This window comes from Salvelinus namaycush, chromosome 35 (assembly GCF_016432855.1).
Source record: "Salvelinus namaycush isolate Seneca chromosome 35, SaNama_1.0, whole genome shotgun sequence".
In the NCBI taxonomy this organism is placed as follows: Eukaryota; Metazoa; Chordata; class Actinopteri; order Salmoniformes; family Salmonidae; genus Salvelinus; species Salvelinus namaycush.
The window spans coordinates 2,662,584-2,688,307 of record NC_052341.1 but is presented as its reverse complement, the minus strand read 5'-3'; the positions used below and the strand labels follow the sequence as shown (position 1 = coordinate 2,688,307).

Below are 25,724 nucleotides of genomic sequence, written 5' to 3'. Positions count from 1 at the left end.
GCATTTGTGGGTTCGATTACAGGCTCAAAGTGGCCAGAAACAAAGAACTTTTTTCTGAAACTCTTCAGTCTATTCTTGATCTGAGAAATGAAGGCTATTCCATGTGAGAAATTGCCAAGAAACTGAAGATCTCATACAACGCTGTGTACTACTCCCAAACTGGCTCTAACACTTTCTAACCAGAATAGAAAGAGTGGGAGGCCTCGGTGTACACCTGAGCAAGAGGTCAAGTACATTAGAGTGTCTAGTTTGAGAAACAGACGCCTAACAAGTCCTCAACTGGCAGCTTCATTAAAAAGTAACCGCAAAAAACTAGTCTCAACGTCAACAGTGAAGATGCGACTCCGGGATGCTGGCCTTCTAGGCAGAGTTGTAAAGAAAAAGCCAGATCTCAGACTGGCCAATAAAAAGATTAAGATGGAAAAAGAACACACACTGGACAGAGGAACTCTGCCTAGAAGGCCAGCATCCCGGAGTCGCCTCTTCGCTGTTGACGTTGAGACTGGACAGAGGAACTCTGCCTAGAAGGCCAGCATCCCGGAGTCGTCTCTTCACTGTTGACGTTGAGACTGGTGTTTTGCGGGTACTATTTAATTTCCAGCTGTGGTAACATAATTGCAAAGGGGTTTTCTAATGATCAACTAGCCTTTTAAAATGATTAACTTGGATTAGCTAACACAACGTGTCATTGGAACACAGGAGTGATGGTTGCTGATAATGGGCCTCTGTACGTCTATGTAGATATTCCATAAAAAAATCAGCCGTTTCCAGCTACAATAGTCATTTACAACATGAACAATGTCTACACTGTATTTCTGATCAATTTGATGTTATTTTAATGGCCAAAAATGTGTTTTTCTTTAAAAAAACAAGGACATTTCTAAGTGAACCCAAACCTCTGAATGGTAGTGTATTTTCATACGTAACTGCTTAGATTTGTTTCTAGAGTCTAGGGGACAACTACATCCTACTGTACCTTATGTCTTCTCCCCGTCCCCCTGCTCCTCCCTCTCCTCGCCCTGTCCCCCTGCTCCTCCCTCTCCTCGCCCTGTCCCCCTACTCCTCCCTCTCCTCGCCCTGTCCCCCTGCTCCTCCCTCTCCTCGCCCTGTCCCCCTACTCCTCCCTCTCCTCGCCCTGTCCCCCTGCTCCTCCCTCTCCTCAGTATGTTGAGACCATTGGCAGCAAGCAGAGTGACCTGGACCAGTACACAGCAGAGGGCTACAAGAGTGCACTGTCAGAGGAGAGGAGGAGGTACTGCTTCCTGGTGGACAGACAGTGTGCCGTGGCCAAGAACAGCAGCTCCTTCCATAGCAAGGTGAGATGTCGGACTCACATTTTCATCTACAGGGTTCTGTTACCTTTGTATTCTCTCTTTGCAGGTAACCCTCAATAGCTAAAGCAGTGGATGAAAACCAACTAGCTCTCACAGTCTGACGTCAAAATTAGACGTTCATCCTTGTTTCTCAAACATTACATTTCGAAGTTGTTCCAAACATTACATCAATTCCAATCAAATTTTATTGATCGCATAAACGTGTTTAGCAGAAGTTATTGCAGGTGTAGCGAAATGCTTGTTGTTTCTAGCTCCAGCAGTGCAGTAGTATCTAACAATTTCACAACAATACACACAAATCTAAAGTAAAGGAATGGAATTAAGAATATATAAATATTTGGATGAGCAATGTCAGAGCGATATAGACTAAGATACAGTTGAATAGGATAGAATAAAGTATATACATACAGTTGAAGTCGGAATTTTAGGTTGGAATCGGATAGGTTAGAATCATGAAAAACTTGTTTTTCAAGTACTCCACAAATTTATTGTTAACAAACTATAGTTTTGGCAAGTCGGTTAGGACATCTACTTTGTGCATGACACAAGTCATTTTTCCAACAATTGTTTACAGACAGATTATTTAACTTATAATTCGTTTTATCACAATTCCAGTGGGTTAGAAGTTTACATACACTAAGTTGACTCTGCCTCTAAACAGCTTGGAAAATTACAGAAAATTGTCATGGCTTTAGAAGCTTCTGATAGGCTATTTGACATTATTTGAGTCAATTGGAGGTGTACCTGTGGATGTACGTCAAGGCCTACCTTCAAACTCGGTGTCTCTTTGCTTGACATCATTGGAAAATCAAAAGAAATCAGCCAAGACCTCAGAAAAATAATTGTAGACCTCCACAAGTCTGGGTCATCCTTGGGAGCAATTTCCAAACGCCTGAAGGTACCACGTTCATCTGTACGAACAATAGTACGCAAGCATAAACACCATGGAACCACGCAGCCGTCGTACCGCTCAGGAAGGAGACACGTTCTGTCTCCTAGAGATGAACGTACTTTGGTGCGAAAAGTGCATATCAATCCCAGAACAACAGCAAAGGACCTTGTGAAGATGCTGGAGGAAACCGGTACAAAAATATCTATATCCACAGTAAAACAAGTCCTATATCGACATAACGTGAAAGGCCGCTCAGCAAGGAAGAAGCCACAGCTCCAAAACCGCCATAAAAAAGCCAGACTACGGTTTACAATTGCACATGGGGACAAAGATTGTACTTTTGGAGAAATGTCCTCTGGTCTGATGAAACAAAAATTGAACTGTTCGGCCATAATGACAATCGTTATGTTTGGAGGAAAAGGGGGATGCTTGCAAGCCGAAGAACACCATCCCAGCCGTTTAAGCACTGGGGTGGCAGCATCATGTTGTGGGGGTGCTTTGCTACAGGAGGGAGTGGTGCGCTTTACAAAATAGATGGCATCATGAGGGAGGAAAATGATGTGAATATATTGAAGCAACATCTCAAGACATCAGTCAGGAAGTTCAAGTTTGGTCGCAAATGGGTCTTCCAAATGGACAATGACCCCAAGCATACTTCCAAAGTTGTGGCAAAATGGCTTAACTTCTTATGGCTGCAGGGGCAGTATTGAGTAGCTTGGATGAAAGGTGCACAGAGGTGCCCATAGTAAACTGCCTGCTCCTCAGTCCTAGTTGCTATTATATGCATATTATTATTCGTATTGGATAGAAAACACTCTGAAGTTTCTAAAACTTTTGAATTATGTCTGTGAGTATAACAGAACTCATATGGCAGGCAACAACCTGAGAAGTTCCACTTCTTGTTTGAATTTTTTCTGAGGTGGCAGATTTTCAACCAAGCTCTCGTTGAAAATACAGCGAGATATTGATGAGTTTTCACTTCCTACGGCTTCCACTAGATGTCAACAGTCAATAGAACTTTGTCTGATGACTCTAATGTGAAGGGGGGCCGAAGGAGACAGGAATTAGTCAGGTCTGCCACGAGCTGACCATGCTTTCACATGCGCGTTCACATGAGGAGGACCTCCGTTCCACCGCTCTTCTGAAGTCAATCTAATTCTCCGGTTGGAAAGTTATTCAAGATGTATGTTAACAACATTCTAAAGATTGATTCAGTACATCGTTTGACATGTTTCTACTGACTGTTACGGAACTTTTGGACAGTTCGTCACGTTATAGTGGACGCGCTTTGTGACTTTGGAATTGTTTACCAAATGCGCTAACCAATGTATCTAATTGGACATAAATAACGGACATTATCGAACAAATCAAGCATTTATTATGGACCTGGGATTCCTAGGACTGCATTCTGATGAAGTTCATCAAAGGTAAGGAAACATTTATCATGTATTTTCTGGTTTCTGTTGACCCCAACATGGCGGCTAATTTGGCTATTGTTCTGAGCTCCGTCTCAGATTATTGCATGATTTGCTTTTTCCGTAAGGTTTTTGTGAAATCTGACACAGCGGTTGCATTAAGGAGAGGTATATCTATAATTCCATGTGTATAACTTGTATTATCATCTACACTTATGATGAGTATTTCTGTTGAAACGATGTGGCTATGAAAAATCACTTGATGTTTTTGGAACTAGTGAATGTAACGCGCCAATGTAAACTCAGATTGTCTGTTATAAATATGAACTTTATCAAACAAAACATGCATGTATTGTGTAACATGAAGTCCTATGAGTGTCATCTGATGAAGATAATCAAAGGTTAGTGATTAATTTTATCTCTATTTCTGCCTTTTCTGACTGCTATCTTTCGCTGGAAAAATGGCTGTGCTTATTGTGGTTTGGTGGTGACCTAACATAATCGTTTGTAGTGCTTTCACTGAAAAGCATATTTGAAATCGGACACTTTGGTGGGATTAACAACAAGATTACCTTTTAAAATGATATAAGACACAAGTATGTTTGCGGAATTTTAATTATGAGATTTCTGTTGTTTGAATTTGGCGCCCTGCACTTTCACTGGCTGTTGTCATATCGATCCCGGTAGCGGGATGCAGCCATAAGAAGTTTTAAGGACAGCAAAGTCAAGGTATTGGAGTGGCCATCACAAAGCCCTGACTTCAATCCTATAGAAAATGTGTGGACAGAACTGAAAAGCGTGTGCGAGCAAGGAGGCCTACAAACCTGACTCCGTTACACCAGCTCTGTCAGGAGGAATGGACCAAATTCACCCAACTTATTGTGGGAAGCTTGTGGAAGGCTACCCAAAACGTTTGTCCCAAGTTAAACAATTTAAAGGTAATGCTAGCAAATACTAATTGAGAGTATGTAAACTTCTGACCCACTGGGAAATGTGATGAAAGAAATAAAAGCTGACGACAAATCATTCTCTCTACTATTATTCTGACATTTCACATTCTTAAAACAAAGTGGTGATCCTAACTGACCTAAGACAGGGAATTTTTACTAGGATTAATGTCAATAATTGTGAAAAACTGAGTTTAAATATATTTGGCTAAGGTGTTTGTAAACTTACGACTTCAACTGTATGAGATGAGAAATGCAAACATATAAACATTGTTAGTGGCTAGTGTTCCATTATTAAAGTGGCCAGGGTTCCCTTATTAAAGTGGCCAGTGTTCCCTTATTAAAGTGGCTAGTGTTCCCTTATTAAAGTGGCTAGTGTTGGATGGTGTGCTGGTGAGCTGGTGAGTTACCTCCGCTCTGAAAAACAAAAGTTCTTCCCGGCTGTATGTAATAACACAAAAAAATGTACTGGGATAATAATGTAAGAAATAACAAAAAAAAAGATATATATACTGCAAAGTTTCCTAAGTGCTAGAAGCACAGCAGCCCTATCCGTCGGGGCCATTTTTCGAAGTGTTTAAGGTTAAGTTTAGGCATTAATATCCACTGCTTTAGCTTTTGATGGTTAAAACAGTAGGGTCTACCACAGCAAGGTAATACAGGCACTTTCACTCACACCAACAGGTCTAGGGTTGCAATATTCTGGTCACTTTCTTGAAAATTCCAAATGAAGAATTTTAGGTTGGACGCTTCCCTCACAGCTTATTTCCTTTTTATTGCAAGAATCATCCAACTGGGATTTCTGGGGGGAAATTGGGAACGTTCTGGAATTTTACTGTTACCACAAACGGTTTACTTCTCCTTTCGGGACGGTTCATATACTTGTTTAGTTTGGCTTTAGCCATTGCGTCCAGTGGCTTTGCTTCAAGACTGCCAATCATGCCACGGTTGCTCTCACCGATCAATGTAGCCACCTAGTGTCTTTATTCAGGAGCTTTCATAGTCCAAGTCCTGGTTAAGTGGGCGTTCACTTTCTGCTCTTTCTGCTTTGTTTAACTCGGGCCTTGGAGCAAGGCTGAGAGACTGTGCAGTGGGAGGAAAGGAGGTGTAGAGGACAGGAAGGGAAGAGGCTGAACAGTGTCCCACTTCCACAAGTTAGTGGATGTGAATCCCAGAGGGAGAATGTGTGGGCTGACTGTCTATAGACAATACTGATGTGCTGACACAGAGAGAGAGAGAGAAAGGAGGGGGAGAGTTTGTTATGAAGCAATTTCGAAAGAAGCAGTGAATATTCTGTGTGAGGGAAAATATGGAGGCCATCAGATTGTAGGGAGACATAGAAAGAATGAGTGAGTGCATATTGTGTGAGTCGTGTAGGGAGAGGTGGGCAAGAGAGGACCCATTCTTCAGGTTCTCACCCCAGTGCTTGCTCACACACACACACACACACACACACAGAATAGTGGTACCCTCCATGTATGTGACATGCATAATTAAGGTAGCAGCAACTGTCCTGTGGTGATGGAGTAGAGGAATAAAGTAAAATGAAGAAGCAGGCTGTTGGTGTTGATCGTCTCTCTGGCATGGAGCTTTAGAAACCACACTAGCACCCACACTACATTACCTAGCAGATACTACCACCTGGGAGCTGAGTCACCTACTGGCACCGTTACCCAGCGCACCAACGGAGAGAGACCAGGGAGGAACACTCTGACTGGTACACAGAAAGCAATAAGGTAGAAAACATGGAGAGAAACAGAGACCGATTTTAAGTAGGCTATGTACAGAGACCAAGAGTAACATACCGTAGATAGAGGGATTTGTCACACTTCAAGGTGCTATCTAAAACCTAAACCTTTTGAAGATCCTTTTTTCAGGTAGAATCATTTTGGTTCAAAGTAGAACCCGTTTGAGTTCCATGTAGAACCCTTTCCACAGAGTTGAAGAACCCTTTTGGAACCCTTTTTTTTTTTTGTAAGTGTTTTGTTTCTAAGGGAGTGCAGTTAATGAAGAACCCTGGCAACCCTGCTGAATATCACTTCCTGTCTTACACCCAGACTGCTTTAATGGGTGGGGGTAAAACTGATCAGAGGTAAGCTAGAGCAGGAAACCCATAGCTGGGGAGAGAGCTGGTGGAGAGGTCTGGAGGCTACAGATGGTGTCGCGGGCCTTGAGTACAATAATCCTAGGAGGAAGGCTGCTGGTGTATAGCTGTGAGATGAAATGGCCTGCTAGACTGGTAATGAGGCTGCTTCAGCTGTGAGATGAAACGGCTGCTAGACTGGTAATGAGGCTGCTTCAGCTTTGAGATGAAACTGCTGCTAGACTGGTAATGAGGCTGCTTCAGCTGTGAGATGAAACGGCCTGCTAGACTGGTAATGAGGCTGCTTCAGCTGTGAGATGAAACGGCCTGCTAGACTGGTAATGAGGCTGCTTCAGCTGTGTGATGAAACGGCTGCTAGACTGGTAATGAGGCTGCTTCAGCTGTGAGATGAAACGGCTGCTAGACTGGTAATGAGGCTGCTTCAGCTGTGAGATGAAACGGCCTGCTAGACTGGTAATGAGGCTGCTTCAGCTGTGAGATGAAACGGCTGCTAGACTGGTAATGAGGCTGCTTCAGCTGTGAGATGAAACGGCCTGCTAGACTGGTAATGAGGCTGCTTCAGCTGTGAGATGAAACGGCTGCTAGACTGGTAATGAGGCTGCTTCAGCTGTGAGATGAAACAGCCTGCTAGACTGGTAATGAGGCTGCTTCAGCTCCCCAGGCCAACACAGAGAAGAGCTGTCAGAGCTGAGAGAGAAGGATGTCTTAGTTTGATGCTGTTGCAGAAAGGGGAATAGGTGACGCTCTCGCTTTCAATTCAATAGGCTTTTTTGGGCTTGGGGAAACATATGTTTACATTGCCAAAGCAAGTGAAATAGATAATGAACAATATACAATGAACAGTAAACATTATTCACAAATGTTCTATAGGAATAGAGACATTTTAGATGTCATATTATGGCTATATACAGCGTTGTAACATAAATATGGGTTGTATTTACAATGGTGTTTGTTCTTCTGGTTTCCCTTTTCTTGTGGCAACAGGTCACAAATCTTGCTGCTGTGATGGCACACTGGTATTTCACCCAGTAGATATGAGAGTTTATCAAAATTGGATTTCTTTGTGGATCTGTGTCATCTGAGGGAAATATGTGTCTCTAAAGTGGTCATACATTTGGCATGAGGTTAGGACGTGCAGCTCGGTTTCCACCTCATTTTGTGGGCAGTGTGCACATAGCCTGTCTTCTCTTGAGAACCAGGTCTGCCTACGGCGACCTCTCTCAATAGCAAGGCTATGCTCACTGAGTCTGTACATAGTCAAAGCTTTCCTTAAGTTTGGGTCAGTTACAGTGGTCAGCTATTCTCTCTCTTACTCTCTCTTACTCTCTCTTGCTCTCTCGCTCTCTCTCTGATGTGATACTTGAGCTGGAGATCCCACACATTGACACTTGCTTTCCAGGAGCCCACGCTCTCCCACCTAGGCTGACTCAACTACCTCAGCTAATGTAGTGAACCTTTTCACAGTATAAAGATTTGTTCAACAGTTTCTCCTGAAAGTTATAACCCTATACTCTCCCAGAATATCTCCTTATATATAAATACACTTAACGTTTGACCAGGTTCAAAGGAACACCTCGTTACTCTCTCACCAGAACAGCTCAATATTCACCACTACACAGTGTCTCACCACTCTCTCCCTTTGTGTTTATTTACCTGTCTTCTCCAGGGTAAGGACCTGCTAGCCCAGAAGATCCCAGCATGGCAGCAGGCGTGTGCTGACCCTACCAAGCTGCCTGACCGTGCCATGCTCCTGGCTCAGCAGATGACCTCTACAGGGGGTTCCCTGGGGTCCGTCTCCCACACCCACCATGGTTCCAAGGGCAACCTGCTCATCTCTGACCCCATTCCCGGGGCCAAACCCCTGCCTGTACCCCCCGAGCTGGCTGCCCTCATGGGCCAACAGGTGGGTTACCGGTACCGGTGGTATTACTATAATATTGCTGTGTTGGCGCTGTGTTGGGACCAGTGGTGGAACAAGTACTCAAATGACTCAAGTAAAAGTGATTTTTTTTTTTAAAGTAAGTGAAAGTAAAATGCTACTTGAGTAAAAGTCTAAAATGATTTAGTTTTAAATATACTTATGTATCAAAGTAAATGGAATTGCTCAAATAAAAGTATAAATCATTTAAAATTCCATATATTAAGCAAACCAGATGGCACAATTTTGTTTTACTTTGTTTTTTTTAGTTTTTTTTTACAGCTAGCCAGGGCTACAACAGTCCACCAGATCAGAGACAGTAGTATGACCAGGGATTTTCTCTTCATAAATGCTTGAAATGGACCATTTTCCTGTCAAAATGTAATGAGTACTTTTGAGTGCCAGGAAAAATGTATGGAGTAAAACGTACATGATTTTGTTTTGGAATGTAGTGGAGTAAAAAGTTGTCAAAAATATAAATAGTAAAGTACAAAGTGTTTTTACATTAGTATTTTACACCACTGGTTAGCACTGTGTTAGCACTATGATAGTACACATATATTACTACAATATCACCCAATAGTAAGCTATAGAGCTGCTATGGTTTGTCAGCCCTAATGGCGAAACATTCAGTTAATTGGGTGCTGCAGGCATCAATCGTTGTTTATCATCACTAATTGTGTTTTTGATTATGAAGCTTTGAAGCGCTGTGTGTGAGTGCCTGCGTTTCTCAGTATGAGCCTCTGTATCGGTGTGGTGCCTCGGTGTTTGAGGGGGTACTGTTGAGTGTTGAGGCCAGCAGCAGGTTTGTGGGCTGCGGCTCTAACCACGTTCCTTAATTAACACCACCAGCTAGTCTGTTGCCTAGCAATGCCCCAGGGTTGCCTAGTGATGCCCCAGGATGTTGGGATTCCATTATGGAATCTCTTGGAGCCTCTCCTTTAGAACTCAGAACCCTCCCTGATGCCTCAACACACACACACACACACACACACACACTTGTTGATGCAAATTAAGTCGTTAGTGCTGCATGCTAATTAGAAATGCCTTTAGGAAGGAACAGAAACAGATTACTTGGGTCTGTTGGGCTGTTGATTGTTTCACACCCCACTTCCACTCTGCTGTGTGTGTGTGCCTGCGTTCGTGTGTGTGTGCCTGCGTTCGTGTGTGTGTGTGCCTGCGTTCGTGTGTGTGTGCCTGCGTTCGTGTGTGCCTGCGTTCGTGTGTGCCTGCGTTCGTGTGTGCCTGCGTTCGTGTGTGCCTGCGTTCGTGTGTGCCTGCGTTCGTGTGTGTGTGTGTCTGCGTTCGTGTGTGTGTGTGTCTGCGTTTGTGTGTGTGTGTGCGCCTGTGTTCGTGTGTTCCTCCGTTCATTTGTGTGCCTGCGTTCATGTGTGTGAATTGCAGTAACATATTGAGGAAGCCTCTAAGGCTGTGTTTACACAGGCAGCCAGATTCTGATATTTTTCTTCCACTAATTGGTATTTTGACCAATATCAAATCTTTTAACATCAGATCTTTTTCAGAGCTGATCTGATTGGTCAAAAGATCAATTAGTTTAAAAAAAATAAGGCTGCCTTAAAAGGAGGAAGAGAAGATGATTCTTATTGTGTAACATTCTCAGAGAAGAAACACATTGAAGTGGACAGGATCTTCACACAGATCCCACAGAAACACGTTGAAGTGGACAGGATTTTCCCACAGATCCCACAGAAACACATTGAAGTGGACAGGGTCTTCACATAGAAACACATTGAAGTGGACAGGGTCTTCACACAGATCCCACAGAAATACATTGAAGTGGACAGGGTCTTCACACAGATCCCACAGAAACACATTGAAGTGGACAGGGTCTTCACACAGATCCCACAGAAACACATTGAAGTGGACAGGGTCTTCACACAGATCCCACAGAAACACATTGAAGTGGACAGGGTCTTCACACAGATCCCACAGAAACACATTGAAGTGGACAGGGTCTTCACACAGATCCCACAAACACATTGAAGTGGACAGGGTCTTCACACAGATCCCACAGAAACACATTGAAGTGGACAGGATCTTCACATAGAAACACATTGAAGTGGACAGGGTCTTCACATAGAAACACATTGAAGTGGACAGGGTCTTCACATAGAAACACATTGAAGTGGACAGGGTCTTCACATAGAAACACATTGAAGTGGACAGGGTCTTCACACAGATCCCATAGAAACACATTGAAGTGGACAGGGTCTTCACACAGATCCCATAGAAACACATTGAAGTGGACAGGGTCTTCACACAGATCCCATAGAAACACATTGAAGTGGACAGGGTCTTCACACAGATCCCACAGAAACACATTGAAGTGGACAGGGTCTTCACACAGATCCCATAGAAACACATTGAAGTGGACAGGGTCTTCACACAGATCCCACAGAAAAACATTGAAGTGGACAGGGTCTTCACACAGATCCCACAGAAAAACATTGAAGTGGACAGGATGTTGAGTTTGAGTTTGTTTTTACAGGGACAGTGCACATTAATCAACGTTTCAGTAAAAGTGCCGGTTTTAGCCAGCCGGCTAATTTTCAACCGCAGTCCCTGGGCAGGTTATTAAAAACAATTACAATATAGACAATAGCAACATAGAACAAGACATAGCATACAGACATAGCAACATAGGACAAGCAAGACGTAGCATACAGACAGAGCAACATAGAACAAAAAGCAGCAAGACAAAATTCATAAAAGCAACAAAGTGTTTCCACACCTCACAAGTTACAGACAACAGACATGGAAAGCGGCAACACACAGCTAGGGACCATGTTCACAAATCTGATTGACCTTTAGCCATGTCTTCAAGCATTTTGTGAAAGTGTGATATGTGGTGCAGTTATGTGTGTCTGATGGCAGTGTTTTCCAGACATGGGAAGCTCTCACAGAAAAAGCGGATTTACTAAAGGTGCTTTTCCTTAGGGGAACTACACAGTCACCTCTCATGGCAGACCTTGTGGATCTGCTGCCATATGTTTGGGTTTTCTGTTTAACAAAAATACTGAGTGGAGGGGGAGCCAAGCCATTTAGGATCTTGAATACAAGACATGCATCGGTGTATTGCACAAGATTTTCCCAACTCAGGAGCTCATGCTTTCTGAGGATGTGACAGTGATGATGGCTATTGGGCTTCCTATCAAGCACTTTGAGAGCCTGTTTGTAGACAGACTGAATAGGTCTTACTGTTGTACAGCAAGCTTGGGCCCAACTAGTCAAGCAGTATGTTAAGTGGGGGAGTATCATAGATTTGAAGTACAGTTTTGCTACCTCTGTAGTCAAACAATTTCGTATAAATCGGAAATTAGCTAGGTTGAATTTGGTTATTTGAATTACCTTTTTCACATGCTTTTTAAAAGAGAGGTTGGAATCAAGTATGATGCCAAGGTACTTAAAATCAGATACCACCTGGAGCTTCTCCCCTGACACATAGACATCTGGCTCAGTAGCATCTGTTGCCCTCTTTGTGAATAACATGCAAACAGTTTTTTTCACATTGAGATGCAAACACGAGTCACTGAGCCACTTTGTAACCTGGACCATTACAGTAGTGAGTTCTTGTGCAGCTTGTTGTTTGCTCTTTGCATGCACATATATCACTGTATCATCTGCATACATTTGAACTTCAGACCCAGTACAGACAGAAGGCAGATCATTAATGTACAGGCTGAACAGGAGGGGCCCCAGTATTGACCCTTGGGGCACGCCCACATCATAGCTAAGAGTGGGCGACAGCTCATTGCTCACTCTGACACACTGAGTTCTGCCTTCAAGGTATGATTTCATCCATCTCAAGGCATCGGGGGAAAAGTTGAACTTGGACAATTTTGTGATGAGAATCTCATGGTTAACAGTATCAAAAGCCTTCCTTAGGTCCAGAAACACAGCCCCAACAGCGCCCCCTTTGTCCATCTTGGACTTCACATTTTCCAGAAGAAAGCAGTTGGCCGTTTCTGTGGAGTGTTTCGCTCTGAAGCCAAACTGCATGGAATGTAATGTGAAGGGGCTGTTGTTGAGGTGGGCAATCAGTTGTTCTGCTACACACTTTTCAACAACCTTTGACACCACAGGTAGTATACTAATGGGCCTGTAGTTACTCACGTCAGCAGGGTCGCCTGATTTAAAGATGGCCGTTATTATGGCCGACTTCCATACCCTTGGAAACACCCCGAGACCAATAGATGTGTTGGTGACCTTAGTAATGGGGCCAATGAGTGACTCTTTGACTCTTTGATCTTCACACAGATCCCACAGAAACACATTGAAGTGGACAGGGTCTTCACACAGATCCCACAGAAACACGTTGAAGTGGACAGGATTTTCCCACAGATCCCACAGAAACACGTTGAAGTGGACAGGATTTTCCCACAGATCCCACAGAAACACATTGAAGTGGACAGGGTCTTCACATAGAAACACATTGAAGTGGACAGGGTCTTCACACAGATCCCACAGAAACACATTGAAAGTGGACAGGATTTTCCCACAGATCCCACAGCATCTCTGACTGTCCTTTATCATTCTGTTTTGTGATGATGTGTCTTTCAACAACAAACAACTTGGGTCCATTCACATTGAAGACTGGCGGTTGGGATTTTTTGTGGCTGTGTCGTGGTGCTGCTTAGTTGTTCCGTTACAGTTGATTGATCTCTTATAGTAAGCTAAATGATGTTGCCACGGGCAACACAGCAGATATTGCAAATTTAACGAGATGCACAACTTTGCTGTCACACAGTATGTGCACGGGTTCTGCTTTATGCTTTTACAATGTGGTAGCCACGGGACCAAAACAGCAGAGAGGTTGAGCATCGCGCTTTAACGCTCTTAGTTATTGCAGAAATTGACTCACTTTGCTGTTTTATTTTCTACATCATATCGCTGAGTCTACCTTTAATCAACACAACCTGGCCCATTTCCAACAGCATAATCTCCCTCTCGTTAGTAGTGATGAGATTCACATTATGTAATTCTTTTCTGTGATGGAAGAATGGTGCCTAATGAGTATGTTAACGAACACATCAACACATGCTTCACTCTCTTCCTTCCTTCCTTCCTACTTTACTCCCTCCCTCCCTGCAGCGTATAATGGGACCAGGAGGAGTGGATGGAGGGATGCCCATGATGAATGGAACGACAGGGGCCCACGGAGGAGCAGGCGGGGGAGGAGGGGAGGACTACCAACACTGGATGGAAGGGAAGATGGCTCAGGCCCAAGCTCAGGCCCAAGCTCAGGCCCAGCAGGCTCAGGCCCAGCAGGCTCAGGCCCAGCAGGCTCAGGCCTCCTCCCAGGCCCAGCACCTCTCCCAGCCCCACAGACAGGGCAGTGAAGTCTACTCCAACACCCTGCCTGTCCGTAAGAATGCCCCAGCCAAAAGCAACACCACCATGGGTAAGGAAGACCAGGATAGTGGCGGGGCGGGTCATCTTGAGGACCTCACAAGTTGGGCAACATAATCATATGTACAGAAGCTACACTGTAACACATTGACGTACCTTTACAGCAAAACATCGGCAATAGTGCAGTACTGTGAAGACCAATGCATTATGGGGGGCTCAATGGTATTCCGCTATATAGGCAGTCAAGTAAGAATATTACAGAATACATCACTAGTGGGCTTTATGAATGCCACCTCGTCACAGAGACCTTAGAGAGTGAACGGCTTGATTGAGACCTTTTTTACGATTGTGTCATTGACTCCATGCTGTGAATGCTGTGCAGTGGGGGTTGTTCTTGTTCCCTCTATCGGCTCTTTTCTTCATTTCTACTATTGAATAGCTCTCGTCTCTCCTTCTGTCACAGTGTGTACCTGGCACTTAGAGAACTGTGGTCTCAATGAAAGCAGAGCACATGGGAATAGGAGGGAGGGAGAAGACGGTGGGTTTAAAAAGGAGAAACAAAGACTCAAATTAGGTGAAGGACAGAGGCTTTAAGAATAATGGAAGCATTTAAAGTCACTTAGGAGAGGTGGGTTATACTAATACATTAGGTACTCCGAGCAGGTACTATATACAGTAGGCCCCGTGTGACCTGTTTTGGCTTAGTTATCTGCTTAAAGACCTTGGACTTTATTGCAGAAGTTCTGTGGTACAGCATGATTGAAGTGTAAAGGCAACCCCTAGATTTGGTCATAAGTCCTATAGATCTAGTCAAGCGCATGTCCAGTAGTAAGGTACAGTACAACTGTAGAGAAACGTCCAGCTACTAACTCCCTGTTATAAAAAGTGTAAAATCAAATCTCCTCAGTTCCAGAGACCCGGACCCTGCCCCGGTCTAGCTCCATGGCTGCAGGGCTGGAGAAGAACGGACGTACCCGTGTCCAGGCCGTTTTCTCCCATGCAGCGGGGGACAACAGCACCTTGCTCAGCTTCTCTGAGGGAGATGTCATCACCCTGTTGGTCCCAGAGGCCCGCGACGGATGGCACTATGGAGAGAACGAAAAGAACAACATGTAAGTATCCTAACTCCATCCCATTCCTTTTGTCTATAGCACTATGAGTTACGCTCTGTAGCTCAGTTGGTAGAGCGTGACTCTTGAAATGTACCATACGTGAAAATGTATGCATGAATCTTTACATTTAAATATGACGTCATAAGCATCCTGACTCTAGGTTATGCTGTCAATGTTGAATCACTGTTGCTGACTCATCTGTTGATTCTCTGTTTGCTGATTCGTCTGTTGATTCTCTGTTTGCTGATTCGTCTGTTGATTCTCTGTTTGCTGATTCGTCTGTTGATTCTCTGTTTGCTGATTCGTCTGTTGATTCTCTGTTTGCTGATTCGTCTGTTGATTCTCTGTTTGCTGATTCGTCTGTTGATTCTCTGTTTGCTGATTCGTCTGTTGATTCTCTGTTTGCTGATTCGTCTGTTGATTCTCTGTTTGCTGATTCGTCTGTTGATTCTCTGTTTGCTGATTCGTCTGTTGATTCTCTGTTTGCTGATTCGTCTGTTGATTCTCTGTTTGCTGATTCGTCTGTTGATTCTCTGTTTGCTGATTCGTCTGTTGATTCTCTGTTTCCTCATTAGGCGTGGCTGGTTCCCTTTCTCCTACACACGTGTTATCCCTGAGACTGCTGGCAACAAACTACGAGAGAACAAGTACGTTTGACATTTTTTGTCATTTGTGTGATGTATTTGTAAGGAAACAGGTCTTTATCTGTTATTCAATAGACAGAGAATTACTCCTTTCTCTCTCTGAAGCTAATTTGTTCATTTTCAAAGTGTGAGATCAGTTATTTTCAGTTCTGGAATTGTTTTATTTTGTTATATTGTTTTAATGTGTGACTGGTTGACTGTGGGCTAGATCCAATCCATATCCCGGAAGGTCCCAGTTATAGCGCATTTGAAATGTAAATATAGGTTCAGATTGAGCCGACATTTAAAGCGTTTATTATGAACGCAGTGCTGCAGCACGGATCTTCCGCGATACGTATTGAATCTAGGCCTATGTCACGGCTCCGGTTTGCACTGTCTGACTCTTCAGCTAATCACAGTTTTCATTTCACTCCCTGTGTAACTTACTGACTGTGTTTGTCACCAGTCTCCACCATGGTAAGAGCAGCAGCACGGGGAACCTGTTGGAGAGAGAGGACATGGCAGGTGTCCCTCCCCCAGACTACGGCATGTCATCTCGCCTGCTGGCACAGAGCATGCAGAGCGCAGCCATGACACACAGCAGCAGACGGCAACAACGGCCATATAGCGTGGCGGGGCCGGGCTTCTCACAGGTCAACAACAACTACTACTACAAACACACACACGTAGATACCAGGATTGTGCTCAACTCAGAATTGTAGAATTGACTCCCATTCAACTCAGAATTGTAGAATTGACTCCCATTCAACTCAGAATTGTAGAATTGACTCCCATTCAACTCAGAATTGTAGAATTGACTCCCATTCAACTCAGAATTGTAGAATTGACTCCCATTCAACTCAGAATTGTAGAATTGACTCCCATTCAACTCAGAATTGTAGAATTGACTCCCATTCAACTCAGAATTGTAGAATTGACTCCCATTCAACTCAGAATTGTAGAATTGACTCCCATTCAACTCAGAATTGTAGAATTGACTCCCATTCAACTCATGAATTGAAATTCAAATTGAATTGGTCACACTCCACAGGAAGTAGAATTTAATTCAGTGGAATTCAAATAAATTCCCCTCAGTCATAGAACATGAGAGTTTCATTGAATGTGACAGGTCACACTTCTAGATACCAAAGAATAGATCACTTCTCTCTGGAAACATTGTTCATGTACTTACTCGTTTAACCTTAGTGCTTAGAATAGCTGATTATATTTCCACCAACCATTTAATTTGCTTGGTTTCTTTTTAAAGGTCTCAGGGTCAACTTGAAGGATAAACTACTGCATTCTGGGAAATGTAGCATTTTCTCCATATTGAATAACATTTCAGATATGATATAATAACTTAGAATATTTCTATACAGTTTGTCTTCCTTGATCATTAATTTGAAGAGTTTGTCCTGAAAATATTGAATGTACATGACGACATGTTTTATGTACAAGATGTATATTTGACTTCACCTATTATAGAATAGAACGGGCAGTAGAATTTCAATACATTTCAATTAATTAAATTCGATTTCCTTTCATTCTAATTGTGATTCTGTATCCTGTTTACTACTTCAATTCAAAAATTACATTTTAATTTGAAGCATTCTCAATTCACACACACATGTTCACACGAGGTTTATATGTACAAACCATGAAACTTTGAAAGCATTTAAAGTGTGATGGTATTTTATTTTCATTACTTTACTAACTGCACCTAAAAGGATCACATACACACTGTACGTACACCAGTCGAGAGCACTTAGCTATGCCCTCATATATAGGAGGAATCAATCAACACAAGTGACTTAGGTGCCTTGTGCAGTAAACCATCAGTGTGACAGGCTGTGTGTTTAGGTCCCCGGTGGCACTCAACACAGCTTTCCCACAACGTTCTGGCCCATTAACTTACATAAACGGGGGATCAGTTCCCCTCTGCCTCACACACACGGAGTGTGTGTGTGTTTGTCTGAGTGTCTGTGTGTGAGTGTTTGTTTGTGTGTGTGCGTCTGTGTGTGAGTGTTTGTTTGTGTGTGTGCGTCTGTGTTTTGTGACGGGCCACACAGAGATGACAGAGCCCAGATTAGAGAAGGCTGCTTGCTGCTTCTGGTACTGAGGAAAGTGATTGTGACTGGAGACCCGCTGATAACAGGACTAGTCCAGCTGACTGGAGACTGTTGATAACAGGACTAGTCCAGCTGACTGGAGACTGCTGATAACAGGACTAGTCCAGCTGACTGGAGACTGTTGATAACAGGACTAGCCCAGCTGACTGGAGACTGTTGATAACAGGACTAGCCCAGCTGACTGGAGACTGTTGATAACAGGACTAGCCCAGCTGACTGGAGACCTGTTGATAACAGGACTAGCCCAGCTGACTGGAGACCCGTTGATAACAGGACTAGCCCAGCTGACTGGAGACCCGCTGATAACAGGACTAGCCCAGCTGACTGGAGACTGCTGATAACAGGACTAGCCCAGCTGACTGGAGACTGCTGATAACAGGACTAGCCCAGCTGACTGGAGACTGCTGATAACAGGACTAGCCCAGCTGACTGGAGACTGCTGATAACAGGACTAGCCCAGCTGACTGGAGACTGCTGATAACAGGACTAGCCCAGCTGACTGGAGACTGCTGATAACAGGACTAGCCCAGCTGACTGGAGACCCGCTGATAACAGGACTAGCCCAGCTGACTGGAGACCCGCTGATAACAGGACTAGCCCAGCTGACTGGAGACTGCTGATAACAGGACTAGCCCAGCTGACTGGAGACCTGCACACACATATATTGTCGCTGAGGCGAGAGCGGGGGATGTGCTGCATTATGTAACACCAAAACCCTTTTAACACAACCCTTTACAGGGCTTGGGTAGGAGGAGGCGGGAGGTGGAGAGGTACTGTATGTGGGCATGATAATAGTCTCTAATTGCTCAGATAGTCACATAACAACTTCTTGGTCTTGTTTTCCCCTTCAGATTATTCCAGGGATAGAAAAAAAGTAGAGTTAGAACAGACCGTTATGTTAGTTTTATACAGCTGTCACTCTGACTAAAGGCAATGGTTGTTCTGCTGTGTTCAGCTGGCGCCCTCTACTGGCTCATATTGGTTTGGCAACTGTCAACACTTCAATGACTGATCATATGTTAATTATATAAGCAATTTAGCAGTGGTGTAAAGTAATTAAGTAAAAATACTTTAAAGTACTACTTTAGTGTTTTTTGGGGGGGTATCTGTACATTACTATACTATTTATATTTTTGAGAACATGTACTTTAACTTCACTACATTCCTACTTTTTACTCTGTACATTTTCCCTGACAACCAAAAGTACTCGTTACATTTTGGATGCTTAACAGGACAGGAAAATGGTCAAATTCAAGTCCTTATCAAGAGAACACGTTGTCATCCCTTCTGCGTCTGATCTGGTGGACTCCCTAAACACCAATGCATCTTCTGTAAATAATGTCTGAGTGTGGGAGTGTGACCCTGGCTATCTGTAAATAATGTCTGAGTGTTGGAGTGTGACCCTGGCTATCTGTAAATAATGTCTGAGTGTTGGAGTGTGACCCTGGCTATCTGTAAATAATGTCTGAGTGTTGGAGTGTGACCCTGGCTATCTGTAAATAATGTCTGAGTGTGGGAGTGTGACCCTGGCTATCTGTAAATAATGTCTGAGTGTTGGAGTGTACCCCTGGCTATCTGTAATAATGTCTGAGTGTTGGAATGTGCCCCTGGCTATCTGTAATGATGTCTGAGTGTTGGAGTGTGCCCCTGACTATCTGTAATAATGTCTGAGTGTTGGAGTGTGACCCTGGCTATCTGTAAATTTAAAAACAAGAACATGTTGCCGTCTGCTTTGCTTAATATAAGGAATTAAAAATTAATTATACATTTACTTTTGATACTGAAAGTATATTTAAAACCAAATACTTTTATACTTTTACTCAAGTAGTATTTTACTGGGTGACTTTCACTTTTACTTGAGTAACTTTCTATTAAGGTATCTATAAAACTGCAATTTAGCAAACTTTTATCCAAAGCGACTTAAGAAAAATGTATGCACAGATGATTATAAGTGGCCCAGCAGGAATCTAACCGAGGACTCTTGGCATAAAACTGCGTAGTTGGTTAAGGCTTGTAGGTAAGCATTTCACTAAGGTTGTATTCGGCGCATTTGATAAATAAAATTGAATTTTGGACTCTTGGCATTAATTTTTATGTAAATGCCAAGCAGTCAGACTAAATGGTCATTTAGTCTGACGGCTGCTCCCCCTGTGGTCATTTAGTCTGACAGCTGCTCCCCCTGTGGTCATTTAGTCTGACGGCTGCTCCCCCTGTGGTCATTTAGTCTGACTGCTGCTCCCCCTGTGGTCATTTAGTCTGACGGCTGCTCCCCCTGTGGTCATTTAGTCTGACGGCTGCTCCCCCTGTGGTCATTTAGTCTGACGGCTGCTCCCCCTGTGGTTATCCCCCCCCAAACGACAATATAAAAGTGAAATGATCAAACGGTGAAATATGGTCATGTGACGATGGCTGTGTATAGAGATGTAAAAGGCCGCTAAGCCAGATGGGAGTCTGGCTGATAAGCAACATCACTGTCAGCCGCACAGAGGTTGGGTGTGGTCAATCTCTGTTCCTGACTGGTTTTCATCAAGCTATCCACTCGAGGAAGCTTCTCAATGTAACCAGTGCCTGTAATCTGGTTCAGATTATTATTCGACCTATCAGGGTGTTTACTGACATTACAGGAACAAGATCATCCACAAGTATTGCTCATATTTATACTAATACTGTAAAACTTTGTTCTAAAACTGTATCCGTACCCATTAGATGCAGTGATCACAATATAATGGCTATATCTACCTTTTAGCTGTTTGTGACGTTGTCTGTGCCCAATAATGTTTGTACCCTGTTTTGTGCTTCTACCATGTTGTGTTGCTACCATGTTGTCATGTTGTGTTGCTACCATGTTGTTGCTACCATGTTGTTGTCATGTGTTGCTGCCATGCTATGTTGTCATCTTAGTTCTCTTTTTATGTAGTGTTGTCTCTCTTGTCGATATGTGTGTTTTGTTCTATATTTTTTATTTATAATCCCAGACCCTGTCCCCGCAGGAGGCCTTTTGCCTTTTGGTAGGCCATCATTGTAATTAAGAATTTGTTCTTAACTGACTTGCCTAGTTACATTTTTATGTATTTATTTCACCTTTATTTAACCAGGTAGGCAAGTTGAGAACAAGTTCTCATTTACAACTGCGACCTGGCCAAGATAAAGCAAAGCAGTTTGACACATACAACAACACAGAGTTACACATGGAATAAAACAAACATACAGTCAATAATACAGTAGAAAAATAAGTATATACAATGTGAGCAAATGAGGTGAGATAAGGGAGGTAAAGGCAAAAAAAAGGCCATGGTGGCGAAGTAAATACAATATAGCAAGTAAAACACTGGAATGGTAGATTTGCAGTGGAATAATGTGCGAAGTAGAGATAGAAATAATGGGGTGCAAAGGAGCAAAATAAATAAATACAGTAGGGGGAGAGGTAGTTGTTTGGGATAAATTATAGATGGGCTATGTACAGGTGCAGTAATCTGTGTTGCTCTGACAGCTGGTGCTTAAAGCTAGTGAGGGAGATAAGTGTTTCCAGTTTCAGAGATTTTTGTAGTTCATTCCAGTCATTGGCAGCAGAGAACTGGAAGGAGAGGCGGCCAAAGGAAGAATTGGTTTTGGGGGTGACCAGAGAGATACACCTGCTGGAGCGCGTGCTACAGGCGGGTGCTGCTATGGTGACCAGCGAGCTGAGATAAGGGGGGACTTTACCTAGCAGGGGGGGCCAGCCAACGAGAGCGTACAGGTCGCAGTGGTGGGTAGTATATGGGGCTTTGGTGACAAAATGGATGGCACTGTGATAGACTGCATCCAATTTATTGAGTAGGGTATTGGAGGCTATTTTGTAAATAACATCGCCGAAGTCGAGGACCGGTAGGATGGTCAGTTTTACAAGGGTATGTTTGGCAGCATGAGTGAAGGATGCTTTGTTGCGAAATAGGAAGCCACTTCTAGATTTAACTTTGGAATGGAGATGTTTGATGTGAGTCTGGAAGGAGAGTTTACAGTCTAACCAGACACCTAGGTATTTGTAGTTGTCCACATATTCTAAGTCAGAACCGTCCAGAGTAGTGATGCTGGACAGGCGGGCAGGTGCAGGCAGCGATCGGTTGAAGAGCATGCATTTATTTTTACTTGTATTTAAGAGCAATTGGAGGCCACGGAAGGAGAGTTGTATGCCATTGAAGCTCGTCTGGAGGGTTGTTAACACAGTGTCCAAAGAAGGGCCAGAAGTATACAGAATGGTGTCGTCTGCGTAGAGGTGGATCAGAGACTCACTAGCAGCAAGAGTGACATCATTGATGTATACAGAGAAGAGAGTCGGTCCAAGAATTGAACCCTGTGGCACCCCCATAGACTGCCAGAGGCCCGGACAACTGTCCCTCCGATTTGACACACTGAACTCTATCAGAGAAGTAGTTGGTGAGCCAGGCGAGGCAGTCATTTGAGAAAAAATATATATATATATCCATCCATCCATCCAGGAAAGCCAAAGTTCCAAAATTCTGGGCATAAAATAGTTTATAAGAGGGCATACAAAATACTTTGCTGTGAATTATGTGGATGATGTTAAAACTATCTGTTGGGCTGATGTGATTAAGGAGCATCCAGACGCTGCACTTCATGAATTTATGAATTTGCTTCTTCCAATTATAGATAAACATGCACCTGTTAAGAAACTGACTGTTAGAACTGTTAAGGCTCCATGTAGTGGTGAGGAATTGAAAAACTGTATGGTTGAAAGAGATGGGGCAAAGGGATTGGCTAATAAGTCTGGCTGCACATCTGACTGATTTACTGCAAATTGAGAAATGATGTGACTCAACAAAAAAAAATAAGAAACTGTATTATGAAAACAAGATCAATGATACAAAGGACTTTGGAGTACTTTAAATGAAATTCTAGGCAGAAAGACGAATTCAACTCCATGTTTCATTGACTCAGATGGTTTATTCATCACAAAACAATTTGATGTTGCCAACACATTTTTATAATTATTTCATTGGTAAAGTGGGAAAACTTTGGAAGGAAATGCCGACAACGAACAGTGAGCCATCTTGACTAAGAGATCAGGAGAGACTGACTGCATCACTTTTTATTTTTATAAGAAACGTGTTGAAAAATTAGAGGACAACCATCTAAATTGTTTGCATAGTCAACTTACACACAGCTCTGATACATACACACACTTACCCCGCCAGACATGACACCAGGGATCTTTTTCCAGTCCACTATTATATAGAGCCATTATTGCATGGTACTCCCATCTCATATTACTCAAATGAACAGCAAACCTGGTTTCAGAAACCAGATAAAACAACGTCTCACGGCACAACGCCTCGCCACTATTGGACCTAGATATATTGTATATATATATATTTGTGTGGCTATGTGTGCCATTTTTAGATTAATGTAGTTCGGTCCCTGAGTTGTTCTTGTCTGTTAATGTTCTGTATTATGTCATGTTTTGTGTGGACCACAGAAAGAGTAGCTGCTACTTTCGCAACAGCTAACGGGGATCCGATCCTAATAAAATACCAATTACCCCTCAACCATCCCAATGGACATTTACAGTATTTAATTGTCACTAATACAGTTATGTGTATATAGTGCTATTTGTATATATATATATATATATATATATATATATATATATATATATATTTTTTTTTACATTTTCCTTGTTTTATTTCGCTAGTCCTGCATGTTGGAGCTCGGCGACTAAGATTTTCACTGTACCCTGCAATCACACCTGCAACCCTGTACATGTGACTGTTGAACACTGAAGCTGAATCTAAGCCAGATACGACCACAAACTACTACTGACAATATCTCCAGCAATTCAATAGATACAGTTCTGGATTTGCCAATCAAGCAATACTGTTATCATGTATTCTCAACTTTCTAGTGTGACACAAAAGTGCCAATGACTTGATGACTGAAAAGTGTTTTTTTGTCTTTGTCTCCACAGCAAGGACTTGAACAGTATGAGCAACGTTTCCCTCAGAGGTAAGGGCCACTTTTTGTCTCTATAGATACAAATACTCGGTCGTGATACTGAATTGGTTTGTCCGGGTGGCACTAGACTGGATATGATTTCATGGACTTGTAAACACTACAAGTAATTAGTGTCCTTAATAGGATAGGAACTGCAACATAAAGTCATGGACTTGTAGACACTACAAGTAATTAGTGTCCCTGATAGGAACTGCAACATAAAGTCATGGACTTGTAGACACTACAAGTAATTAGTGTCCCTGATAGGAACTGCAACATAAAGTAATGGACTTGTAGACACTAAAAGTAATTAGTGTCCTTAATAGGATAGGAACTGCAACATAAAGTCATGGACTTGTAGACACTAAAAGTAATTAGTGTCCTTAATAGGATAGGAACTGCAACATAAAGTCATGGACTTGTAGACACTACAAGTAATTAGTGTCCCTGATAGGAACTGCAACATAAAGTAATGGACTTGTAGACACTACAAGTAATTAGTGTCCCTGATAGGAACTGCAACATAAAGTAATGGACTTGTAGACACTACAAGTAATTAGTGTCCCTGATAGGAACTGCAACATAAAGTAATGGACTTGTAGACACTACAAGTAATTAGTGTCCCTGATAGGAACTGCAACATAAAGTAATGGACTTGTAGACACTACAAGTAATTAGTGTCCCTGATAGGAACTGCAACATAAAGTAATGGACTTGTAGACACTACAAGTAATTAGTGTCCCTGATAGGAACTGCAACATAAAGTAATGGACTTGTAGACACTACAAGTAATTAGTGTCCTTAAGTATTCCCCTGATAGGAACTGCAATATAAACTATCAAACTACAAACAAGGACATATCAGGTTTTTGTTGTGTTAATTGCCATATAATTTTAATGGTTTATTTTTGGTGTGTTTCCCTTTTTTCCCCCTGATTTTTAATTTTCTAACATTTATTTATTTGATGACGAGACCTAGCTATGATATTATCATGATGAGACAGAAAGGTTGGTTTGCCCAAAAACCCAATGTTGGACCAATGGGAATCACCTATCCTTATGCCGTTCCTAGTGGGTCAAATAAATATTTTCCCTCCGTTTTATCCTATTACTTTGAAACATATTTGTTGCTTTAGCTTGCTTTTTGCTTTTATCGTTAAGTTTCATTTAGGCTATTATAAATTTGATTTCAGGGAAAAGCCCCAGGCTTGAACACTCCCCCTCCTAGATACTGGCCCTCCATAGTATTGTTACTATCCCTTCTACGTTGCTGCCCACACTGTGCTCTGTGTCCATGTATATAGGCTACAGTATACTAGACCTGGGTCCATATAATATGTGTTTTCTATGCTATTTGAACTCAGGTCTGCAGTAAATGTTGAATGTGAAAGGCTGTCAGTTAATTTGTTGTAGCATATCAAAGAAATGAGATTGAAGACATGAAATTATTTTACTGTCTTCTCCTTTTTATATCTGGGGAAAGGTTATCTTAACTGTATGAAATACTACGATATTCAAATACTCATCATGAATGGATGAAGGGAATGTGCAGACGGAGGCAGCAACATGGGACCCAGCGCCAAAATTGGCCAAACTAAATGCCTGTAGATTGTGTATTTGTCTGTGGTTGTGTTGCTCCCCTGTTGTTTCTCTGAGTGCCTATATACTGTATATACCTGGAAGCTTCTCCTTTTCTTTGTTCCACAGTTCCGAAGGGGGAACAGTTACGAAATTGATTTCGACAGTGTGAGAAGGGACAGACAGACACAGACTCGGGTTGTTGCTGCTGCTGCAATACGACTGACTTACTGACTGCCAGGCACCTCTGCAATCCCTCATCATCTGCCCTCCTCACCAGTCACTCTAACCCTCACCCCTCCCCTCCTCTCTCTA

The 25,724-nt window shown here is 42.7% G+C and overlaps 1 protein-coding gene across 1 annotated transcript in view; it reads left to right on the top strand.

Annotated features, from left to right (window-relative positions):
• Positions 1 to 25,724, top strand: part of LOC120030042 (brain-specific angiogenesis inhibitor 1-associated protein 2-like) — a 66,093-nt gene that overhangs the window by 21,921 nt on the left and 18,448 nt on the right. Inside the window, exons 4-10 of the mRNA XM_038975361.1 lie at positions 1,164 to 1,316; positions 8,359 to 8,595; positions 13,723 to 14,032; positions 14,888 to 15,092; positions 15,668 to 15,739; positions 16,182 to 16,368; positions 23,807 to 23,844. Coding sequence (XP_038831289.1) covers positions 1,164 to 1,316; positions 8,359 to 8,595; positions 13,723 to 14,032; positions 14,888 to 15,092; positions 15,668 to 15,739; positions 16,182 to 16,368; positions 23,807 to 23,844 — 1,202 coding nt within the window. The remainder of the gene's footprint in view (positions 1 to 1,163; positions 1,317 to 8,358; positions 8,596 to 13,722; positions 14,033 to 14,887; positions 15,093 to 15,667; positions 15,740 to 16,181; positions 16,369 to 23,806; positions 23,845 to 25,724) is intronic.